The following is a 19,194-nucleotide window of genomic DNA, read 5'->3' as shown; positions in this document are numbered from 1 at the left end:
GTAAACTTCCTCTGCGGTGAGTTTAAAAAAAAAACACAAACGCAGGGTCCTTCAGAAAATATTTTTAGTTTGCTTGCCAACTGCCCAGAGTCTTTTGAGAGTTGGGTGGCAAATCAGTTTAATAAATAAATAAGTAAATAAGGCCTGCAGCGGTGTTTCCCTAGCTCTCCAAATGAGTCAGGTTTTTTCTTTTCTCTCTTTTTGGTCCTGCGAATTCTTCTCTTCGTCCAAAAGTGGTGAAACAATTAAGACTTTGGTTCTCATCATCCTCAAGCAGCATGGCGGGATGGGTGGGTGGGTGAGGTCTGTGGGAAAAATATAAGTGTTGGGTGGGGGAAGCAGCTTGGAAAAAGTAGCCCTGTGTCTTTTTTTTTTTCCTCCTCTCTGTTTGTTTCTCTCTGAGAATTGGGTTAATCGATTTAATCTTTGGGAAAGGAAGGGCCCTCTCGTTCCGGAAGCCCTTCCCCAGCCTACAATTCCACAGTCGCTCCTTTGCAGCAAGTGGATTTTTCCTCCACAAAAGCGCTGGAAGAAAAGAGGCTTTGCAGAATTCCCTAAAACTTGGCTGGAAAAGCAAAAAAAATAAAAAATAAATCTCCGTCTCCAATCCACACTGCAGCTAGAAGCAAAATCCCTGCTCGTTTTTCTTCTTTTTTCTTTTCTTTTTTTAAAAATGCACGGTTCGGTTTGTGCCACGAAATTAAAAACAGGCCCGTGCCGAAGGAAGGACGTCCAAAAAAGCAGACGGGGGGGGGGGGGGAAGGAAACTTGCAGATTACAATGCTTAGTTAATCCTGGAGGGGTGCAGCGGAGAATCTTAAGGGGGGACCCCCTCCTGGAGAAGCCTTAGATGCTGATGTGAGCCCTTTTTCTCCTCTCTCTCTCTCTCTCTCTCTCTCTCTCTCTCTCTCTGTGTCTCTCTCTCTCTCTCTCTCCTTCACAGCCAAAACAGTGATCTCACCTCTTTCCTCTCCAACCTTCACCAGACTCGGCAGCTCGGCATGCCCGAGACGCAGAACCGCTGCGAGTTCAAAAGAAGCAGCGTCGAGGTCGGCTTGGGAGCAGCAGGTAAGTGGTGCGCGCACACACACACAGACAAATACGGAGGGGGGGGTCTGCTCTGTGTGTGTGTGTGTGTTTGTGTGATGGTGCATTTGTGTGTCTGTGTCTGTGTGTGCGTGTAAGAGAGAGAGAATGAACTGCATGGGTGGGAGGGGGATGTGGCTGTCGAAATCCGCTCCTGGGTACGGCCACCTGTGTGTGTGTTTTGAACGTGTGCCGTGAAGCCGGAGAAGCCGAAGAGCCTGGGGGGGGGGAGTTTGACAGGCAGCGGTGCAGAACGAAGGGCTTGGTGGGGACGTGTAATTTCATTAATCAAAAGCGGATCGTGCAGAGGGCTCAACCGGCCCCCTCCCTCCCCTCTTTCCTCCCCCTCCCCTCATTGGCACCTTCTGCTGTGTTCTGACCTTTTCAGAGCTTCAACAGAGTGCAGCTTGTCTCGCCGCGGAATTAGGGGGCGAATGGGGGGGTGGGGGAGAAGGAAAGGTTGGCCTTTTTCTCCCCACTGGAAAAATGGGATGGGGTGGGGCAGGCAAGCGACGGTGCCCTTCAACCCCCTTCGGCTCTACCGCGAGGCCAGCATCTTCCCCGCGAAGCTGGACAAACCTGCGGGTCACCCGGAGATACATTCCAGAAACGGGTCCGTTTAGGATGCGTTTATCCTAGTAGTTGTTTTTTTTTTTTACAAAATTTTTTTTTTGAGTTTTTATATTTTTCCCCAGCTCCCGGAAGGAAGGAACGAGGGAGCGATTGGCTTGGGCGGTTGAGAAGGAATTGAAAACTTGGAAAGACGGGCCTGATCTGGAACGGACAACCTTCTTTCCTCCCCCCTCCCCCTAAATCGGGTAAATAAAACAGATTTTGACCCAACCACATCCTGCCAACTGCTCAAGGCTGGATCAAAGTCTGTTTTTGCTTTCTTGGGTGCCCATGGCAAACTTTACCCAACCCTGAAATGTATCTAGATGCACGTCCTCTGCTATTTTAGTTTTTTGAGGATCCGGCAGAGGGACCGGAGCTTTAATCCAGAAGGTGGAGACCCCCTTTGAACTTTTGCAGCGTCTGTCCTGTCCATTTGCTGCTGAAAATTTTTACCCACCTGTGTTTTGTTTTTTAAACAAATACATTGAGAATCCTTCCCCCTTCCTGCCTCTTCCTCCCCCCCATTAGTTAAATTATTCTGGGTTTGGGAGGGGGGCTAAAAGGGACCCATCACTTTAAAAAGGGGGAAACCCTGGCGATGGGGGGATGGCATCAGCATCTGAAGCACTCAGTCTCAAGTGATAATGGTTCAGCATGAGGCAAGGCGCGTCTTTATTTTTCAGGAATCTAGCCAAACTGCCTTCTAGCCACAGTCCTGGGTTAGCTTTGTGCTCCGTTTTGGGGTTGTAAAAAAGTGCATCCTGCTAATTGCACAAGCATCCAGCTTGCCAAGGACTCCAATGGCTTTTGGCATCGTTTAACCCCACCCCACCCTAATATACCCCCAGCCTGCAAATGGAAAATTGTCTATGAGGCCAGAATGCACCCCCTCCCCAGCCGTAATGCTGCCTCCTGAGCGCATAGAAGAGAGGAGGGGGTGGGAGAGAGGGAGAGAGAGAGAGAGAGAGATGCTGATAAAATCTAATTGCTCCATCGATTTTGCTCTCTCGGAGCTGCTGTCAATGATTGAGGTGTTCTTAAGATCTCTGATGCAACACTTAGCTGTTTCGCACTCAGCCTGGCCCACCAGGGACCTGGAGGTATTACCGGCATCTCTTAATCATGGAGTAAGGCAGCGTGCGGTTAAGACCACCCTCCTCCCCCCCTCCCTCACCCAGCAGGAAGGGATTTGCTTTTTCTCTAGCATTGCAAAAACCTGCTTCGCCATTAGAGGGCAGGAGAGAGAGAGATGCAGGAAATGCCAGCTCTCGGCTGCCCTCTGGTGGTTCGTGGGATTCTCGCAGCCTAATTTCGGCCCTCTTGTAGGAAACCCATCTCTTTTGCATTTCAAAGACTGCAATTTCTGGAGAGGAGGGATGTGTAGAGTTAAAGCTGCTGCGGCCATTGATGGAGTCATAAAAATCCATATGGGGGAGAGGAGGGAGGCTAAATTAAATTATCCACGCTGTCCTTCCAGTCCAGCGATTCAATATTTTAGCTCGTCCGGCTGGCTTCTGCTTCCGCAAGCAGAACCGGCACACATCCAGATGTTGGTTTGCTCCCTCAAGCCTCCCTACCTCTACTCTGGAGTAAAAGGAAGGGATCCATCATACAGCCCACCCCCCCACCCCCTACAATAACTGATCTGAAATTGGCAATGCGTGAAAGAGAAGCGTACAGAAATGCGGGGAGACCTCTCCCCCTCCCCCACAAACAAAACAACAGAAAAACCCCTACCAGCCTCTGGGTCTAATTTGCAGAGTTGTTCAAATGGCCAGGTGGAACAGAATTATGGGTCTCTGGGCAGAGGAGAAGGAGGAAGGAAGCATAGAGATAGCAGCCGGAATCTGGAGAGATGTAATAAAAGAATTCCATCTGAAAATGAAAAAAAAAATTGACATTGTTATGATTTAATTCCCCGTTAATTGCAGGATTTGAGGGGTTTTTTCTTTCCATGCCATTCCAGGTGCACCAAGTAGAACGGATTTTATTTTTTTCTTCACCTGACTGCCTCTGTGGCTTCTCGTCATAAGAATTCCCCGTAAGGTGACGAGATGTAAGGCAATAGTCTTGGCAGGCAGGGATAAGGCTGTGGCTAATCTTAATTGAGAGCCATACACAAAGGGATGTGTGGCACCTGAGAAGCTTTCGCGCTTCTGGGTCAGACAAATCCCATTTTTTTCTATCCGGTTAGGTAAATTCACTCGGAAAGCAAGCTACCGGCAATGACTTGGGGGTACAGAGAAGGAAAGCTCGGAATTGAGCACCCCTTCTAAAGTTGCTAATGTGGATCTTTCTGTTCCATCCGCTACAAAATTGCTAACTTCACAGTTAGTCCTCGACTTGCAACGGGTCCTCCTTTAACAACCACTCAGAATTACGTCAACCTGGGAAAAAATAAAGTATTTCCAGCTACCATAATATAATCCCCCGCTCCTGGTCACATAACTGCAATTTGTGACTTTTTTTTTGTCAACCTGTTGACAAATAACAGAGTTGGAAGGGGCCCTGGAGGTCTTCTAGTCCAACCCTCTGCTCAAGCAGGAGATCCTATCCCATTCCAGACAAGTGGCTGTCCTGTGTCTTCTTTCAGTGCTGTCTGGGGAAAAAAAAACTTTTGCCCATAAATTTGGGTGATCCCTTATTGCAGGGGTTGGCTAGATATAATAAAAATAGGAATCTCCGTCGGCCAAATTGTGGCTCCTGGATTTTAGCTTCCTCAAGAGGATGTTGTTTATAGGTGCATTTAAGTCCAAATTTCCTTCTGGAAGTTGTCAGTGCCCAGTCGGAGCTTTTCAAGAAGAGATTGGACAGCCACTTGTCCAAATGCTACAGGTAGTCCTCCCCTTACGACCACTGTTGATCCCAAAGTTTATGCCGTTATGCGAGACCGTTAAGTGTCCCATTTTATTACCTTTCTTGCCACTCAGTTGGGGAGTTAGTAACACGGTTGTTAAGTGAATCTGGCTTCCCCATTGACTTTGCTTGTCGGAAGGTCAAAAAAAGGGGGTCACATGACCCTCGGGATGCTGCAACTGTCATAAGTACGAGTTGGTTGCTAAGTGTCTGATTTTGACGACGTGACCACGGGGAATGCTGCAAACGGTCGTCAGTGTGAAAAATGGCCCTAAGTCACTTTGTTCAGTGTCTGTGTAATTTTGAACAGTCACTGAACGAACTGTTGTGAAGTCGAGGACTTCCTGTATAGGTTTTCCTGCTGGAGCAGGGGTCAGAGTAGAGGACCTCCAAGGTCCCTTCCAACGCCGTTAAACTCTTATGTTCTAAGGTGGGTCTTTTTTTTTTAAAGATGCATCTTTTATTTCCTTTCTGCAATTCCCAGGAGTCTTCTTCCACCATTAAGATTTCAAGCCCGAACCCTGGAAATTGAACCTTGCAATTTCCTTTTTCCTATTAAAAAAAAAAGGAAAGGAAAAAAAAATAAAGCATATTAGTCAGGCCAAAGTTCCTCTGAGTCTTCGCTCTTCTGCTTCATTTCGCACAAGCGTGGAAAAGGCCCCCAAGGGCATACTTTGCCCTCTCTGATGGACATCTGCTCACATTGGCCTTTGAAAGCTAAATTCTTCCTTTTTATTTTTTTTATTTTTTATTTTTTATTTAAAAAAAGAAGAAGGCCGGAACGTGCACCGCCAGTGTCAGCCCAAACATTGTCTTCCCCTGTTTTAGGCCTTGTGCAAATGTAAGGGGATCGATGCGCTATATAGATTTGTCTGTTTGGAATGCCAGATCTTCCTTTGGCTGCTGATTTAGACTCTGCTCTGCCTGGAGGATTAAAAGGGGACGGTTTGAGGGGTAACCCACACCTCACAGATTTCCCCCCCCCCACCCTTCCCTTTTCACTTCCATTCCCCTTTTTTTGGGGGGGGGAAGGGCACGCGTGTTTGTGGGGCTTTGCAAAGAGGCAAGCCGAGGGGAGCCGGGGTGCAGGAGTTAAAATCGTGTGATGCAGCTGCAGCTTATAAATTAACTCCCCAATAATTGGGTCTGTCTTGTTCCCATCATGCTGGGGCGACTCCTCTCATCGGGGAACTAATTGACCCTCCTGTATTGCTGGGGGGGGGGTGTCAGAAAATGCCCAACTAATTAAGAACGGGGTATGGCGACCCCCCTGGCTCTTGACCCCCCCACCATCTTCTCCTCTTTCCAGGGATGCTTGTTTTATTTCACGTTTCCCCCCTTTCTTGGATGAGCCATCAAGGCAGAGAAGACCCCGAGAAAACGCCCCCCCCCCCTTTTTGATTTTGATTTTTAAAGTTTTCTGAACCGGCCGAAGAGCTGAGTTATTTTAACAGCAGAAGGAAACTCGGCATAATTTAGTTTAGATAGGGTTTTTTTGGGGGGGGGAAATGGACATTTCCCCCCACCCTCTGTTCCGTCTGCCCATCTCTTCCCCCTCTGTCTGCCTGTTAGTCCATCTCTCCATCCTTCCCTCCCTCTCACCCCTCTCTCCGTCCATCTCTCCCTCCCTCCGTCTGCCTGTTTGTCCATCTCTCCATCCTTATGTCCATCCCTCCATCCATCCACCTGTTCATCCCTCCCCTCCCTCCGCTCGTTCTGTCTGTCCCTCCCTCCACCCATCCGCCTGTTCGTCTGTCCCTCCCCTCCCTCCTTTCCTGTATCTCTTTAGCCAGCCATTTACAGGCCTTATATGACCATCCATCAAATTCCGGGATTCTAGACAGCTTGCAGCCGTCAATCAAAGGAGAGATAAAAACACTGTTCGCCCTTCCCACCCACTCAGCCCCCACCCCCCAGGGCCAAACAGCCTCCCAGCTTAGCCCACAAATGTAGCTCAACGCTTGGCGGGAACCGATCTTCACATCCTTCCAGAAGGCTAAAAGGATGCATCTCAAGCGGGAGACCATTTCAACTCAAATCCCTAATGGGGGTGGTGGTGGAAAAAAACAATTGCAAGATTTTTCTCCTCCCCCTTCTCAAAAAAAAAAAAAAAAAAAGGAAGGAGAAGGTCACCTTGTGGTGACTTTTCCATCTCCTGCTCAAAGATCCGCTTTTCCCCGCGCGTTCATTGCATTTTATGCTTTCTTTCCCCCCCCCACCATCCTCTCTTTCCTCCCCGTTGTCGCCCTCCAGTCATTGTCGTCCGTTTTCTTCTCTGATGCGCCCCCCCTCCCCTATCGCCGTCGCTCCCTGGGGAAGGACACTGTTCGAAGCCTTTCCTCCCCCCCCCCCCAGCCAATCAATGGCAGCCTCTTCGGCCCCGGCAGGGCTTGGCGAACAGGCGATCAATAAGTTATTAGCACCATTCTGTCAGCCGTAATGTGGAGATTGATCGGGACTGGGGCTACCAGCACGCCACTTGGCACTTCCCCTGCCTGATAAAGATGACAGATTAAGGGGATAAAAAAGAGGAATTAAGTCTGGCTGTCAAAGGCCGACACGGGCTGGGGTGGGTGGGTGCAGCCCCCTTGATTGCAGGGGCACCAAGGGTGCCCACGTCCTGGGCGCCCGCGGGCAAAGCTGCTGTCTCTCGGCAGCAAGGTGTGGGAGACCGTGGCGTGACGGCTTCGTCCCGGCAATGCCTGGCGTAGGATTCGCACTCTGACCCACAGAGGGGATAAAGGGGGCGAAGGTGGGGGAACGACATCTGGAGAGCCGGCCCCGTGCGGGTTGGGCGGGGGAGCCAGCGTGGTTCCTTTTCGTAGAGACTTTGGCCAGGTTTTAGGAAGGGTGTAGTTCAGGGGTGGGGGACTATGCCCCCTCGATGACCCGTTGGACTTCAACTCCCAGAATTCCTCAGCCAGCCATGCTTTTTTTTTTCTTTCTGCACTTTTTTTTTTTTGCAGCGGTGGTTAAGCGAAGACCTCGTTAAATGAATCCGCTGCACCCAGTAGGCGTTTTTGCCAGGAACCAGAAATAAACGGCCGAATCCCACTGCTTCTTTCCTTGACGGTCTCTGATCTTTCGGTGCCCTCGGACTACAGTGCCCATCCTCCTCGGCAGTCAGGGCAAGGGGCTCTTTCCCCTCTGTTCTGGGTGCAGTTGTATCCGGAGCCAAAGCCCTCCCCCCCAAGTTGAAACACCGAGGGCGCCACCGGTTGTAGACAAACCAGGCGGCGGTTTTCTATTTAAAACCCCATCCCGAAATCTACGCTGAATTAAAATAAATAAAGCCTACACCAGGCCCCGTTAAATTCCACAACCTCTAACTTTGCACGCTGATTAAACGAGGCAGATGGGGATATTTTTTTAAAAATAACCTAATTTGCATATTTTAAAAAATCCTCTCTGGTTGCACACAGTTTCCTTGCAGTTGTGTTGGCGAGGCAAGGAAATCTTTACAGCGTCTAACGCAGCTGTTAAAACCCACGGGCCCATTTATTTATCCCACGGGTTTCTCTCATTATGGGAACCTTGAGGACTAGCACCTTGGCAGAACTCAGAGGGTCCGGGTGGGACCCAGCTTTGCACGCCTACCGCTTGTTTTGCACAAGCTTTTGGCTGGGGGGGGGGAAGAGGGGGTGGGAGAGTCTCTGGATGAGAAGAGGCTTAGATGCCTACAAGGACAAATGCTTTTTTTGCCTGTTCTTATTCGATGGTGCTTCCCACCCCGGCATTATTATGGAAGAATATTGATTTTTTTTTTAATGTGCGTGGGAGAAGAAGGGGAAGGGGATGGGGAAGGCGGAGAGGGAGTGAGGGGTTGCTGTAATTGTGTAATTGTGTATTATATATTTTGCACTGGCTGGCAGGACAGTCCAATGTGTAGATTTGGAGGCGTTTGAGACCCCCACACACACACACAAGGTGGGGGATTGAACACCATTAGGGTGGGGGGGGAGGAGATTCCCCTTTCTGCTCCCCTTATCCCACCCCCCACCCCATTCCAGGCTCCCCCCCCAGACCCCGGCTGTTTTCCATCAGGGCACAGGAAGCCCCCCGGGAAACGCAAGGGAGCCGATCAAATGATGCAGTTAAGTAAGGAAATAAAGTAGATTTTGCAAATTTATGGCTGGGAGCCCCTGGCATCGATCAGATCAGCGCAGGGGAGGAGGGCTGGTGCGGGGCTGGAGAAAGCCAGGCGAATGCTCACAGCTAGAAGCCCCCCCCCCTTTCCTCAGCTGGATTGTGGTGTGTTTGTGTGTGTGTTTTTTTTTTGTGTGTGTGTGTGTGTTTACAAGCCTGAAAAGCCTCACAGATTTTGATGGGGGTGGTGGGGGACAGTGTGCTTAATTGTGAATTTCCAGCTGAATTTTTTCTCTTCTCTTCTCTTCTCTTCTCTTCTCTTCTCTTCTCTTCTCTTCTCTTCTCTTCTCTTCTCTTCTCTTCTCTTCTCTTCTTCTCTTCTTCTCTCCTCTCCTCTCTCTCCTCTGCCTTTCCCTTCCCTCTCACACCCTTCCTTCCTTCCTTCCTCCCTCCCTCCCTCCCCCTCCCCTTCCTTTCCCTTCCCTCTCTTTTCCTCCCTTCCTCCTTTCTTTTTCCTTCCTTCCTTCCTTCCTTCCTTCCTTCCTTCCTTCCTTCCTTCCTTCCTTCCTTCCTTCCTCCCCTCTCCTTTCCCTTACCCTCTCTCTTTTCCTCTCTCCTTCCCTTCTCTCCCCTTCCCTCTCTTCTCTTCTCTCTCCTCTCTCTCTCCTCTCCCTCTTTCTGCTTCATTCTCTTTCTAGATGAAGTTCTAGGCAAAAGGAAAGTCTGTGTGGCCGGTAGCAACGGCGACTGTCTTTTGGAGAGCAAAAAATCTCGAAGCGAATCCCCCAAAGGTGAGAAAAGAAAATTTTCTTGCTGGGATGAGGGGAGATATATCTGGTTTTTTTTTTTTTTTTTTTTTGAAGGAAGGAAGGATTTTCGGGCTCCTGTCTTTGAGAACCTCGTTTAGATTTATTTTCAAAATTATTCTGAACTTCAGTCGGGCCAACCCAGAGCAGTTGAGATGCCAAGCCTCCGCTTGTCCTAATTTCCACCCTCTATCCAAATTTATTATCAGTTAATGAATTTTTGGAGTATTTTCCAAATAAGTCATCCCTCCTTCTTCCTCCTTAATCTTTTGCTAAAATGTTGGGCCCTGAATCCTTCTGCTTGTTTTCCCCTCCCCTCGTAAGCCCTCCACCCCAATCGGCAAAGTTAACAGGTAGTCCTCGTTTGACGACCGTAACGCACATCCCACCGTCGTAAAACATGACCTTCCCCCTGCCTAGTCACATTTCGAGTCTTTGGCAACTGGTTCAAATTTACAGCAGAAAGAAACACCCATTGGGCATGCTGGTCCCTAAATTGGGGGGTGGGGGGGGAGGCAAACTAGCCTAGTGACATAGCCCTTATTGAGAAAATTGTGCCGGAAATGCCAGAATGAGCTAAAATCAGCATTTTTCGCTTTGTTGCTGCCGTTTCAATTGCAATTTCAACTCTTCGCAAAGCGACCCTCTTTCTCCCCAGCACTTTGAATAGTTCCCCCCCAAAGGAGCTTAAACATACACGCACCCCCTACACTTTAAAGGGCTGCTCCAATTGAGTAGGGGGTCTGAACCCCCCCTTTTCCCCCCAAACTATCTTCCACCCTTTCCTCTTTCCACTTGCAATTAGGCAGCTGTCAGGGGTCCCCTCCTGGCGTGCTGATAATAAAAGCCAGTTTATACAAGGAAGGCTTAAGCTTTTTCAAAGGCTGTTTCTACAATTTTGCTTTTGCTTTTGTTTTGTTTTATTTTCCAGATGGCAATTCTTGGATATTTTCTTTCCTAATTCTCCTTCCCCCCCCCCTCCTCCTCTCCATGTGCGCGCGCACACACACACAGAGAGACAGATAGATAGACAGACAGACACACGCTCCAGGCTCCCGCTGCATCCTCTGAAAAATTAATCAAGGTGATAGCGGTTTAATCTATCTTGCGGAGAAGCTGAGCTTTAATCAGGCTACCACGGAACCCGGCCATCTATCGCTTTGGGATCAATGCCACGGCGTTTCCCCCCTCCCCTTCCCCAAACGAAAGCCGTTCGTCCACCCGCCCCCTTCCCTTCCTCAACTTCCCAATTGCAGTCGTGATCAATCACCTTGCCTGTCCCCCTCGTCCCCGCCAGCTTAATTATTTTATTTTTTTATCGATTGGTTGATTAAATGTTTACGCCTCCCAACTCTTGGGGAGCGAGGCTCCGCAAATACAACACACATAACTATATATTAATAGAAGGGTAAAAACTAAGGCCACGCAACCTGGATAACTCGCCTTGCCTTGCCTTGCTTTGCAGTTCATGCGGGGGAAAAAAAAAGATTTGGGGAATTCTCCCCTAGTTGTGACTCCCTTTTTTGGGGGGGGTCTGAACGCCTTTCACCTACTATGCTGAACCTGGCTACTAAAATAACACATTTTCTGGCTTTGCACAGTATCTTGTTCTCCAAGCTCTTAGCCACCAATTAACCCAGATTGTCGAAGCTTGGTGCATTGTCCGAAGGCAGCCATTGGACTTCTTGCTTGCCAGTTTATCTTCTCTATTCAGCCATTGGTCGAGCTGCTGTGATGTCACAGAATAATCTACAAGGGCCCCGCCCACCAGCCTGATCAATCATTGCTACTTCCGTGGAGAAAAGGGAGAAGTGAGAGTAGCAAATGGGGTGAAATTCTCAAATTTTGGAGCCGGTTGGGTGTTTCTGAAACCCTAAGCTTTTTCCTGTGTGCATCTAATAATACTGGGATACACTGCCTCGGAACAGAGAAGCTCTACATCCCATCACCTTCAGGAGCTGTGGCTGGACACGACCTTGTCTGCATTCCATAAACAGTGGCCTGTAAAGATTTTTTTCTTTCTAATTTTAATCCCTGCTTACCATCTGCAGCAACGTCCTTATTGCGCTCAATCTCTCTCTTTTTTTTAAAAAAAAAATATCGAACATTTTTGCTGGAAGTAGGTGAATTCAGCCGGATTCCGCTCTTGAATCAATTGTGAGAAATCAATGTGTTTTGCGTGTTTGGATCGATCTGAGTCACTCAATCGGGCCTGATTGGGTTGGGGTCCCTAAAAAGTAGATCCTCGACTTTCCACCGCTTGCTTAGTGACCGTTCGAATTTACAACGGCATTGAAAAAAGGGACCGTTTTCCGCACGACCGGTTGTAGTATCCCCACAGTCACACGACTTACATTCGGATGCTTGACAACTGACTCGCACTTTACGACAGTCACAGCGATCCCCCGGATCCACGCGATTCCCCCTTTTGCGAACTTCCAGCAAGCAAAGTCGATGGGGAAGCCAGATTTCACTTAACGAAATGGTACAAAATCCACTTCTCAAATGTTTCACTTAACAACATAAATTTGGAGCTCAGTTGTGGCCGTAAGCGAAGGGTTAAATTGCCAGAAGCGTTGGACCTTAACCAAGTTTCTGTGAGGCTGTAAAACATCTGGATGATTTGCTTTGGCTGTTTCATGCCTTAAGCTTCTCTGCAGGGGCGGCCCGTGAGGGTGCCACAGAGCACTTCCTGCCCATGTGCAAAGTTTCCTAGCTTCTGCCATCGACTTATCTCTCCTCTCTTCTTCTGCTGCATCTGTGGGGTGCACACATGGGAGTGGAAGGTGTCCAACTGAGCAGAATATACACACACACAAACACACACACACAAAAAGGTTGCGGTTTTGCTGCCTGGTCAGTTTTTCAGTGCATCCTCTCCGCAGCATCTCAGCAGCTGAGGGTTTGCAGAATGGGGGTCCTGTCTCATGCCCCCCCCATGTGTCAAAGTGAGAATGGAAGGGAAATTGCCAAGGTGTCTGCCTTGATGGAGGGGGGGCAGAGTTTCTCTCCTTCCCCCTCTGCTTTGCAACTGAAGCTTTTCCCCTGCGATGTGTTGACATTAATTAAAAATGCCTCTCTCTCTCTCTCTCTCTCTCTCTCTCTCTCTCTCTCTCTCTCTCTCTCTCTCTCTCTCTCTTTCTCAGTCTGACTTTCTCTTTCTGTCTCTTGTTTTCTCTCTATGTCTCTTTCTCTTTGTGTCTGTCTCTGTCTCTTTCTTCTCTTTCTCTCTTTCTCTCTCTCTCTCTCTCTCTCTCTCTCTCTCTCTCTATCTCTTTCTCAGTCTGACTTTCTCTTTCTGTCTCTTGTTTTCTCTCTATGTCTCTTTCTCTTTGTGTCTGTCTCTGTCTCTTTCTTCTCTTTCTCTCTTTCTCTCTCTCTCTCTCTCTCTCTCTCTCTCTCTCTCTCTTTCTCAGTCTGACTTTCTCTTTCTGTCTCTTGTTTTCTCTCTATGTCTCTTTCTCTTTGTGTCTGTCTCTGTCTCTTCTCTTTCTCTCTCTCTCTCTCTCTCTCTCTCTCTCTCTCTCTCTCTCTCTTTCTCAGTCTGACTTTCTCTTTCTGTCTCTTGTTTTCTCTCTATCTATGTCTCTTTCTCTTTGTGTCTGTCTCTGTCTCTCTTTCTCTCTCTCTCTCTCTCTCTCTCTCTCTCTCTCTCTCTCTCTCTCTCTCTCTCTCTCTCTCTCTCTCTCATTCCCATTTCCTGCAACCTCTAGCTTATTAGCGGAGAGGAAAAGGATCGAAAGGATTGTGCTCTTGAAATGGAGGGTTGTGTGTGTGTTTTTTTTCCCCCTTCCTCTCCTGCACACTTGCACGCACACACAGAGAGGTGTGCACACGTGTCAGGAAGGGGATGACAGGCAGGTGGTGCGATCCGGCGTTCTCTCCTGGGAAGGCCGTCGGCCCCGCTGAACGTGGGCGGGCATGTCAGTCAGTGGCAGGGGGTATTGGCAGCAGGAAGCGTGGGGGGGGGAGTTCGAAAAGTCTAGACAAGGTTGCTTCCTTCCCCGGGGTGAGGGGAGGGGGGTTGCAAGAGCTGAGCACCCCTCTCTGCTTAATGAAGGCCTCCCCAATGAATCGGGCCGCCATGCCGGAAAGCAGGTGGGCTAGAAAAAGGGGAATTTCCATTTGTTGCGCAATGCAAGAAAAGTGAGTTTTAAGAGAGCGGTTCCACTTAACAATCGAGCCCCAGTCTTGGAAGGTGTATCTCTCACCATTTTTTTGTGGCGGTGGTGACCCCCTCCCCAGTCTTCTTTCTTCCCACCCTTTCGCGCTGAGTCTCCTTGTGGTCTCCCATCCAGCAACAAGGGTTTTCTTGGCGTTTTACAAATCGGGAACAGTCCGCTGGGTCCTGCCTTGCCTAGCCAGGGAAATTCTACTCCCGATTCCGGTTGCAAGTTTGAGAGATGGCAAGCACCCAGGCTGTGCTTCAAAACAGCCTTGGACTGCTCCACAATGCTAGTTTGTGGCTGTGAATGAACTCGCCTCTCCTTCTGCAGCCTGAATTTTTCCATCCAGTGGTGGCTTTCTCTGAGACCAAACGGGAGTGAAATATTTCATACGAAAGTGGTGCCTAAGTAGCGTGAATGAATAAAAACCATGAAAGAGGAAGAAAAAACAGCGTCCTCCAACGCCCGTGAACAGTTTGAGCCTTTGCTTGCAGCCTAAAAGCGAAGAGACCCTTAAAACTGGCTCTGCTTTTGATGCGCAGCTCTTGCTTAATTCTCTTTTTAGCCACTCTTTTAGGGAGAGTGGAAAGAAGGACCAAAATTCCTTGCTGGAAAAACAGACGCAGAAATAGTTAAATCCAGCTGCCCTTTTGCTGCTTGGCATGCTAAAACAGGCTAGACTCAAGTTGGTAGGGGATTTGACGCTCCTTAAAAGGAAGACTAGTTGGGTGCCAAATCGTTTTCAGCTTCGCGCACTGTATTCAGAGTCATGAGGACTGGAAGCTTAACTTGGCAGGGTGGAAAGCCGTGTTAGATTTGCAAGGCCCACTTCTTTCTCGCCACTCACCCTTCCATTTTTTTTTTTTTTTTTGCCTTTCTGCCCCACAGAAAACTCCCACACACCCCTGTTGGAGGGCCCGGTGACCCAGATGACTCCGGAAGAGGATTACCGGCGCTTGATGTCCACACTCAACGACCACGCCACATTTGAGGAGCAGCAGCAGCAGCAGCGTCTCTACCAGTTGGCCGGCGGGATATCCGTCCCGAGTCACAGTGGTGAGGATTGGGAATTCTGGGTATTGAAGTCCACACATCGCGAGACTCTGGGGAAAAAAGAGTGCAGAGAAGAGCCACAAAGAGGATTAGGGGGATGGAGGCTAAAAGATGCAAAAAAAACATTTGCAAGAATTGGGCAGGGTCTAGTTTAATGAAGAAAAGGACCAGGGGGGACAGGATAGCAGCGTTCCAATATTTGAGGGGCTGCCAGAAAGAAGAGGGGGGGGTGTCCACCTCCTCTCAAAAGCACCCGAAGGCAGGACAAGGAGCAACGGATGGAAACTAATCAAGGAGGAATTTCCTGACAATTAGAACAATTAACCAGTGGAACCACCTGCCTCCAGAAGTTGTGAACGCTCCAACACTGGAGGTTTTTTAAGAAGAGATCAGACAGGGTATGGCTTGGACTAGATGACCTTCAAGGTCCCTTCCAAGTGTGTTATTCTGCTGTTATTCTGTTAAAGCGGCCAAGTTTGCAAAAGACGCTTTACAGCCCATAAACTCTGAACACTGGGCATTTTGGGGTGTGACTGTAAACATAGGACGGCCCCTTCTGAGCCGTGTAAAGGTTTGGGGGTTTTTTTGTGTTGTTTTTTTGCTCTTATCGCCTGGAAGATGTTTTAATTCACCCCGGGTGCTCGGAGGCTCAATTAAAAATGGTATTTCTGCCAGGCAAAGCTCTTGATGATGTGCAGACACCACGCGTGGCACCAACTCATCTTTAATTATTTAGGATTCCTTTGCTTTGTTTATTTATTTGTGGCTTAAACCGTGGCGCCCGCTTCCTCCTCCTCCCTCCCCAACTCACCCCCCACCACCTTAATTCTGCATTCCCTTCCTTGTAAATAGGCTTGTAAGCAGGTTTTTTTGGGGTGGGTGGGTGGGTTTGGTCCTTTATATTTTATAAGCTCACATCAAGCAAAAAGCACAGATAACTTTTTGTAGATTCAGAAGACCAGGGTTACTTTGGCTAGCTCACATCCCAAGAGATCACCCGAAATTTTTCTCGCACCTTTTTCGAAACCCAAATTGGGCCTCTCATGTGGAAGCCTTCAAATGGAACTTGGCACATGCTCAGAGGCACTCTTGACCCAGGCCAAAGGGCAAGCTGAATTCGCCAGCGAGTCTAATCTCAGTTTCATTGGGTCCCTCTCGGCACAGATATCCTCCGGGCGCGTCAAGAAGTCGCCTCACGAAACCCCAGCAGCATAGAGCCTCACCTTCCCTCTGTCAGCAACTCGTCCAGCCAGCGCAGAAAACAAGGACTTCCTCAGCACCGGGATTCGCACTTCACTGAGAGGTATCTCCTACCTTTGCACAGGTAGTCCTCCACTTACGACTGTCTAGCGACTGTTCAAAGCTACGACAGCGCTGAGAAAAGCCAATTTAACAGTCGGTCCTCCCACTTAACAATCGCGATCGCCGTTTTAAACCCACATTTTTTTTTAATGCCGTCGTTAAGCGAGACACCACAAGGTGATCCTTTCCCCCCTTCGTTGGGGAAGCCGGCAGGGTAGGTCGCCAGTCGTCACCTTGTGATGTCTCGCTTAAAGAACGGATCAAAAAAAATGTGGGTTAAAATCAGGCGCGGTCAAATGACGCCTCAGCGTAATGGCCACGCTGCTTAACAATGAAGTTTTCCAGTCCTGCTGATGATGGTCGTAAGTTGAGGACGCTCTCTGTAGCACTTTTGCAAAACTGGGAAGCTGTGCCAAAGTCTCAGGGGCTCAAATCTAGCAAAAAAAAATGGTGGGGAGATTTATGGCGTCTCCCTTTCTCCAGGAGGTGGGAGGTAATGCACATGGTGTGTGTGTGTGTGTGTGGAAGCTGCTTGGCATGGTGCTAAAATTCCATTTCAGCTTCCTGTTGGACTCCGCAAGGATTCGATCAGCACAGGGAGGCTTACTGTGGCAGTAAGAATAATTAGCTGCTGAAAAATTCAGCCCTTTGCTGGAGGCAGCAGAGTGGAGGAGAGGCAGGAAAGAGAAGATCCCAACGTGGGTTCAGCCTGCAGATGGGATCCGGCCAGGGGATCCTACTGAGAAGGGGCTCAAGTTCGGCTCTGGAAAGCAAGCAGAAGTGGTCCAAATTCAGCTGAATCTTGCTGTGTATATTGAGAAAAATGGGGGGGGGGATATCTCGGCATCCTGGGCCAGAAACCATTGAGTATCAAGGAGGGAGAATAGTCTGCTTCGGTTTTGCTGGTTTTGGAGACTGAACCGACAAGAAAGCTGCATTTCAAGTCGTCCTCGACTTACAACAGATCCATTCAGTGACCGAAGTTACAACGGCACTGGAAAAGGTGACTTAGGACCGTTTTTCAGCCTTGGATTGCAGCATCCAGGAGTCACCTGACCAAAATTCAGGCGCACACATTTATGACCGTCGCAGCGTCCTGTGTGTGTGTGTGTGTGGTGTGTGTGTGTCATGCCATCCCCTTTTGCGACCTTGTGACAGGCAAAGTCCGTGGAGAAGCCAGGTTCACTTAACAACCGGGTCACTTAAGAACTCTGGCAAGGAAGCTCGTAATATGGGGCAAATCCCACTTGACAACTTGTCTCGCTTAACAACAGGAATGTTTGCCTCCGTTGTGGATGCAGGTCGAGGCCCTGAATGCCTCAGGAAAGCTGGCCACCGACAGACATTTTTGGGAATTGCAATGTTCAGCTGGGGAATTCTGGGAGCTGCAAAGCTGACATGGGAAAGGAACACGTGTTTTCCATGCCGCCAGCCCAATTGTTTCCACCTGGGCCTTTTCTCATTCTGCCCGACTACAATTCCCATCCCTGTTGGGGGGTGATGGGGGTTGCAGTCGACCCACGAACTTGGGGGTCCATGCTCTCTCTCGATAGCCTGCTGCTGGAGGGCTGTGTTGTCAGTGGGGAGCGAGGGGGTTAAAACGCAGCAGCGCGGGTTTTGTTCACATGGGCCTGCTAATGACTGGGAAACATCGATTATCTGAAGGCCATTAGAGCTTATTGTTAAAAAAAAAGCCAATACTTTAAAGCTTAGCAAACCCATTTGTCTCCTCTTAAAGGACATATCAGATTTAGCAACAACCGAGTTCAGATCTTCTAATGCCTTTGCAATGCCGGTTTGTTTTGTGTGTGTGTGTGTGTGTGTGTGTACGACACAAAGCAAGCAAGCGCCCAGGATAGAAACCAGATTGATCCCTTTTCTTCCTCCCTCCCTCCCTCCCTCCCTCCCTCTCCTTCCTTCCTTCCTTCCTTCCTTCCTTCCTTCCTTCCTTCCTTCCTTCCTTTCTTTCTTTCTTTCTTTCTTTCTTTCTTTCTTTCTTTCTTTCTTTCTTTCTTTCTTTCTTTCTTTCTTTCTTTCTTTCTTTCTTTCTTCCTTCCTTCCTTCCTTCCTTCCTTCCTTCCTTCCTTCCTTCCTTCCTTCCTTTCTTTCTTTCTTTCTTTCTTTCTTTCTTTCTTTCTTTCGATTCCTTCTTTTTAAAGGCCGATCTTGCATGGACTCCCGGCGCCTCGGGGTTGCGAGGGCAGGATTAGAACTCGGGGCGGGAATCACCAAGAAGCCATTCCGGCCCAGAGTGTAGGAATTTGAGAGTATTTTAGAGGGCAGAGAAGTATGTGTGGGTGTGGGTGTCTGCAAATACCAGAATGTCTTCTTTTGCTGCCCAACTAAAAGGGGGGGGGGGAGAAGGTCCATCTGTTTTGCCAGACAAGGGATCTTGTCCGTAGTTGTGGGGTGTGACCCCCTGCCTGCCCTGCAGAGGCGATCAGATTAATACCCGCCGTGGGATAAGCAATCTTGGCCCCGGTTAATCCTTGCCAAATAACGTCAGCGGCTCCTGCCAGCTCAGCTGTCGGTAAGCAGATTGGCCCGGGTGACATCGGATTCAAAAATGCCCTCTGGCCAATTCCGAATTTGACCCATTTTCCTGCCTCTTCCTAGGAGGGAAATCCTGGCTTGGGGGTGGGTGGGAGTGGGAAGCGGTGACCCACATTGTTCAAGTGGTTTGATTTTTTTAAATTTTTATTTTTTAAAAGTTTCCAATCTCAAGGATCTTGGTTGCTGGATTTGAGATGATCCCCGGTGCCCGTTGTGGTCACAAATGCAGCTAGACCACAATTGTTAGGCCCAGATTTCTGTCGCTAAGTGAGACATTTGCTAAGCAACTCGTGTCCCATTTTGCAGCCTTCCTTGCCACACTTGTGAAGTGAGCCTCTGCAGTTGTTTAGTTAGTAACACGGTTGTAACGCGAATTGGGCTTCCCCATTGACAATCCTTGTCAGAAGGTCTCCAAAGGGGGAAGTCGCGTGATCCCGGGACGTTGCAACCGTCATAAATATTAGTCAGTTGCCAAGCCTCTGAATTTTGCTCCCGTGACCCTGGGGGGATGCTGCAGTGGTCGTAAGTGTGAACAATGGTCCTAAGTCGCCTTTTTCAGTGCCGTTGTAACTTTGGGATGGTCAGTAAATGAACTGTTGCAAGTCGAGGACCACCTGCAACATCCAGAGGGGGGGGCGGCAGCGGTGTTTCCCCATTTGCGACCTTCTCAT

The 19,194-nt window shown here is 49.0% G+C and overlaps 1 protein-coding gene across 1 annotated transcript in view; it reads left to right on the top strand.

The window, feature by feature from the left end:
- Positions 1–19,194, top strand: part of SAMD11 (sterile alpha motif domain containing 11) — a gene marked incomplete at its 5' end in the record, with an annotated part of 57,940 nt that overhangs the window by 27,503 nt on the left and 11,243 nt on the right. Inside the window, 5 exons of the mRNA XM_083375645.1 lie at positions 944–1,068; positions 9,342–9,434; positions 14,504–14,671; positions 15,833–15,971; positions 18,130–18,223. Coding sequence (XP_083231771.1) covers positions 944–1,068; positions 9,342–9,434; positions 14,504–14,671; positions 15,833–15,971; positions 18,130–18,223 — 619 coding nt within the window. The remainder of the gene's footprint in view (positions 1–943; positions 1,069–9,341; positions 9,435–14,503; positions 14,672–15,832; positions 15,972–18,129; positions 18,224–19,194) is intronic.

This window comes from Vipera ursinii, assembly GCF_947247035.1.
Source record: "Vipera ursinii genome assembly, chromosome: 17".
Lineage (NCBI taxonomy): Eukaryota > Metazoa > Chordata > Lepidosauria > Squamata > Viperidae > Vipera > Vipera ursinii.
Note: the sequence above shows the minus strand (reverse complement) of the source record. Positions and strands in the feature narration are given on the sequence as shown.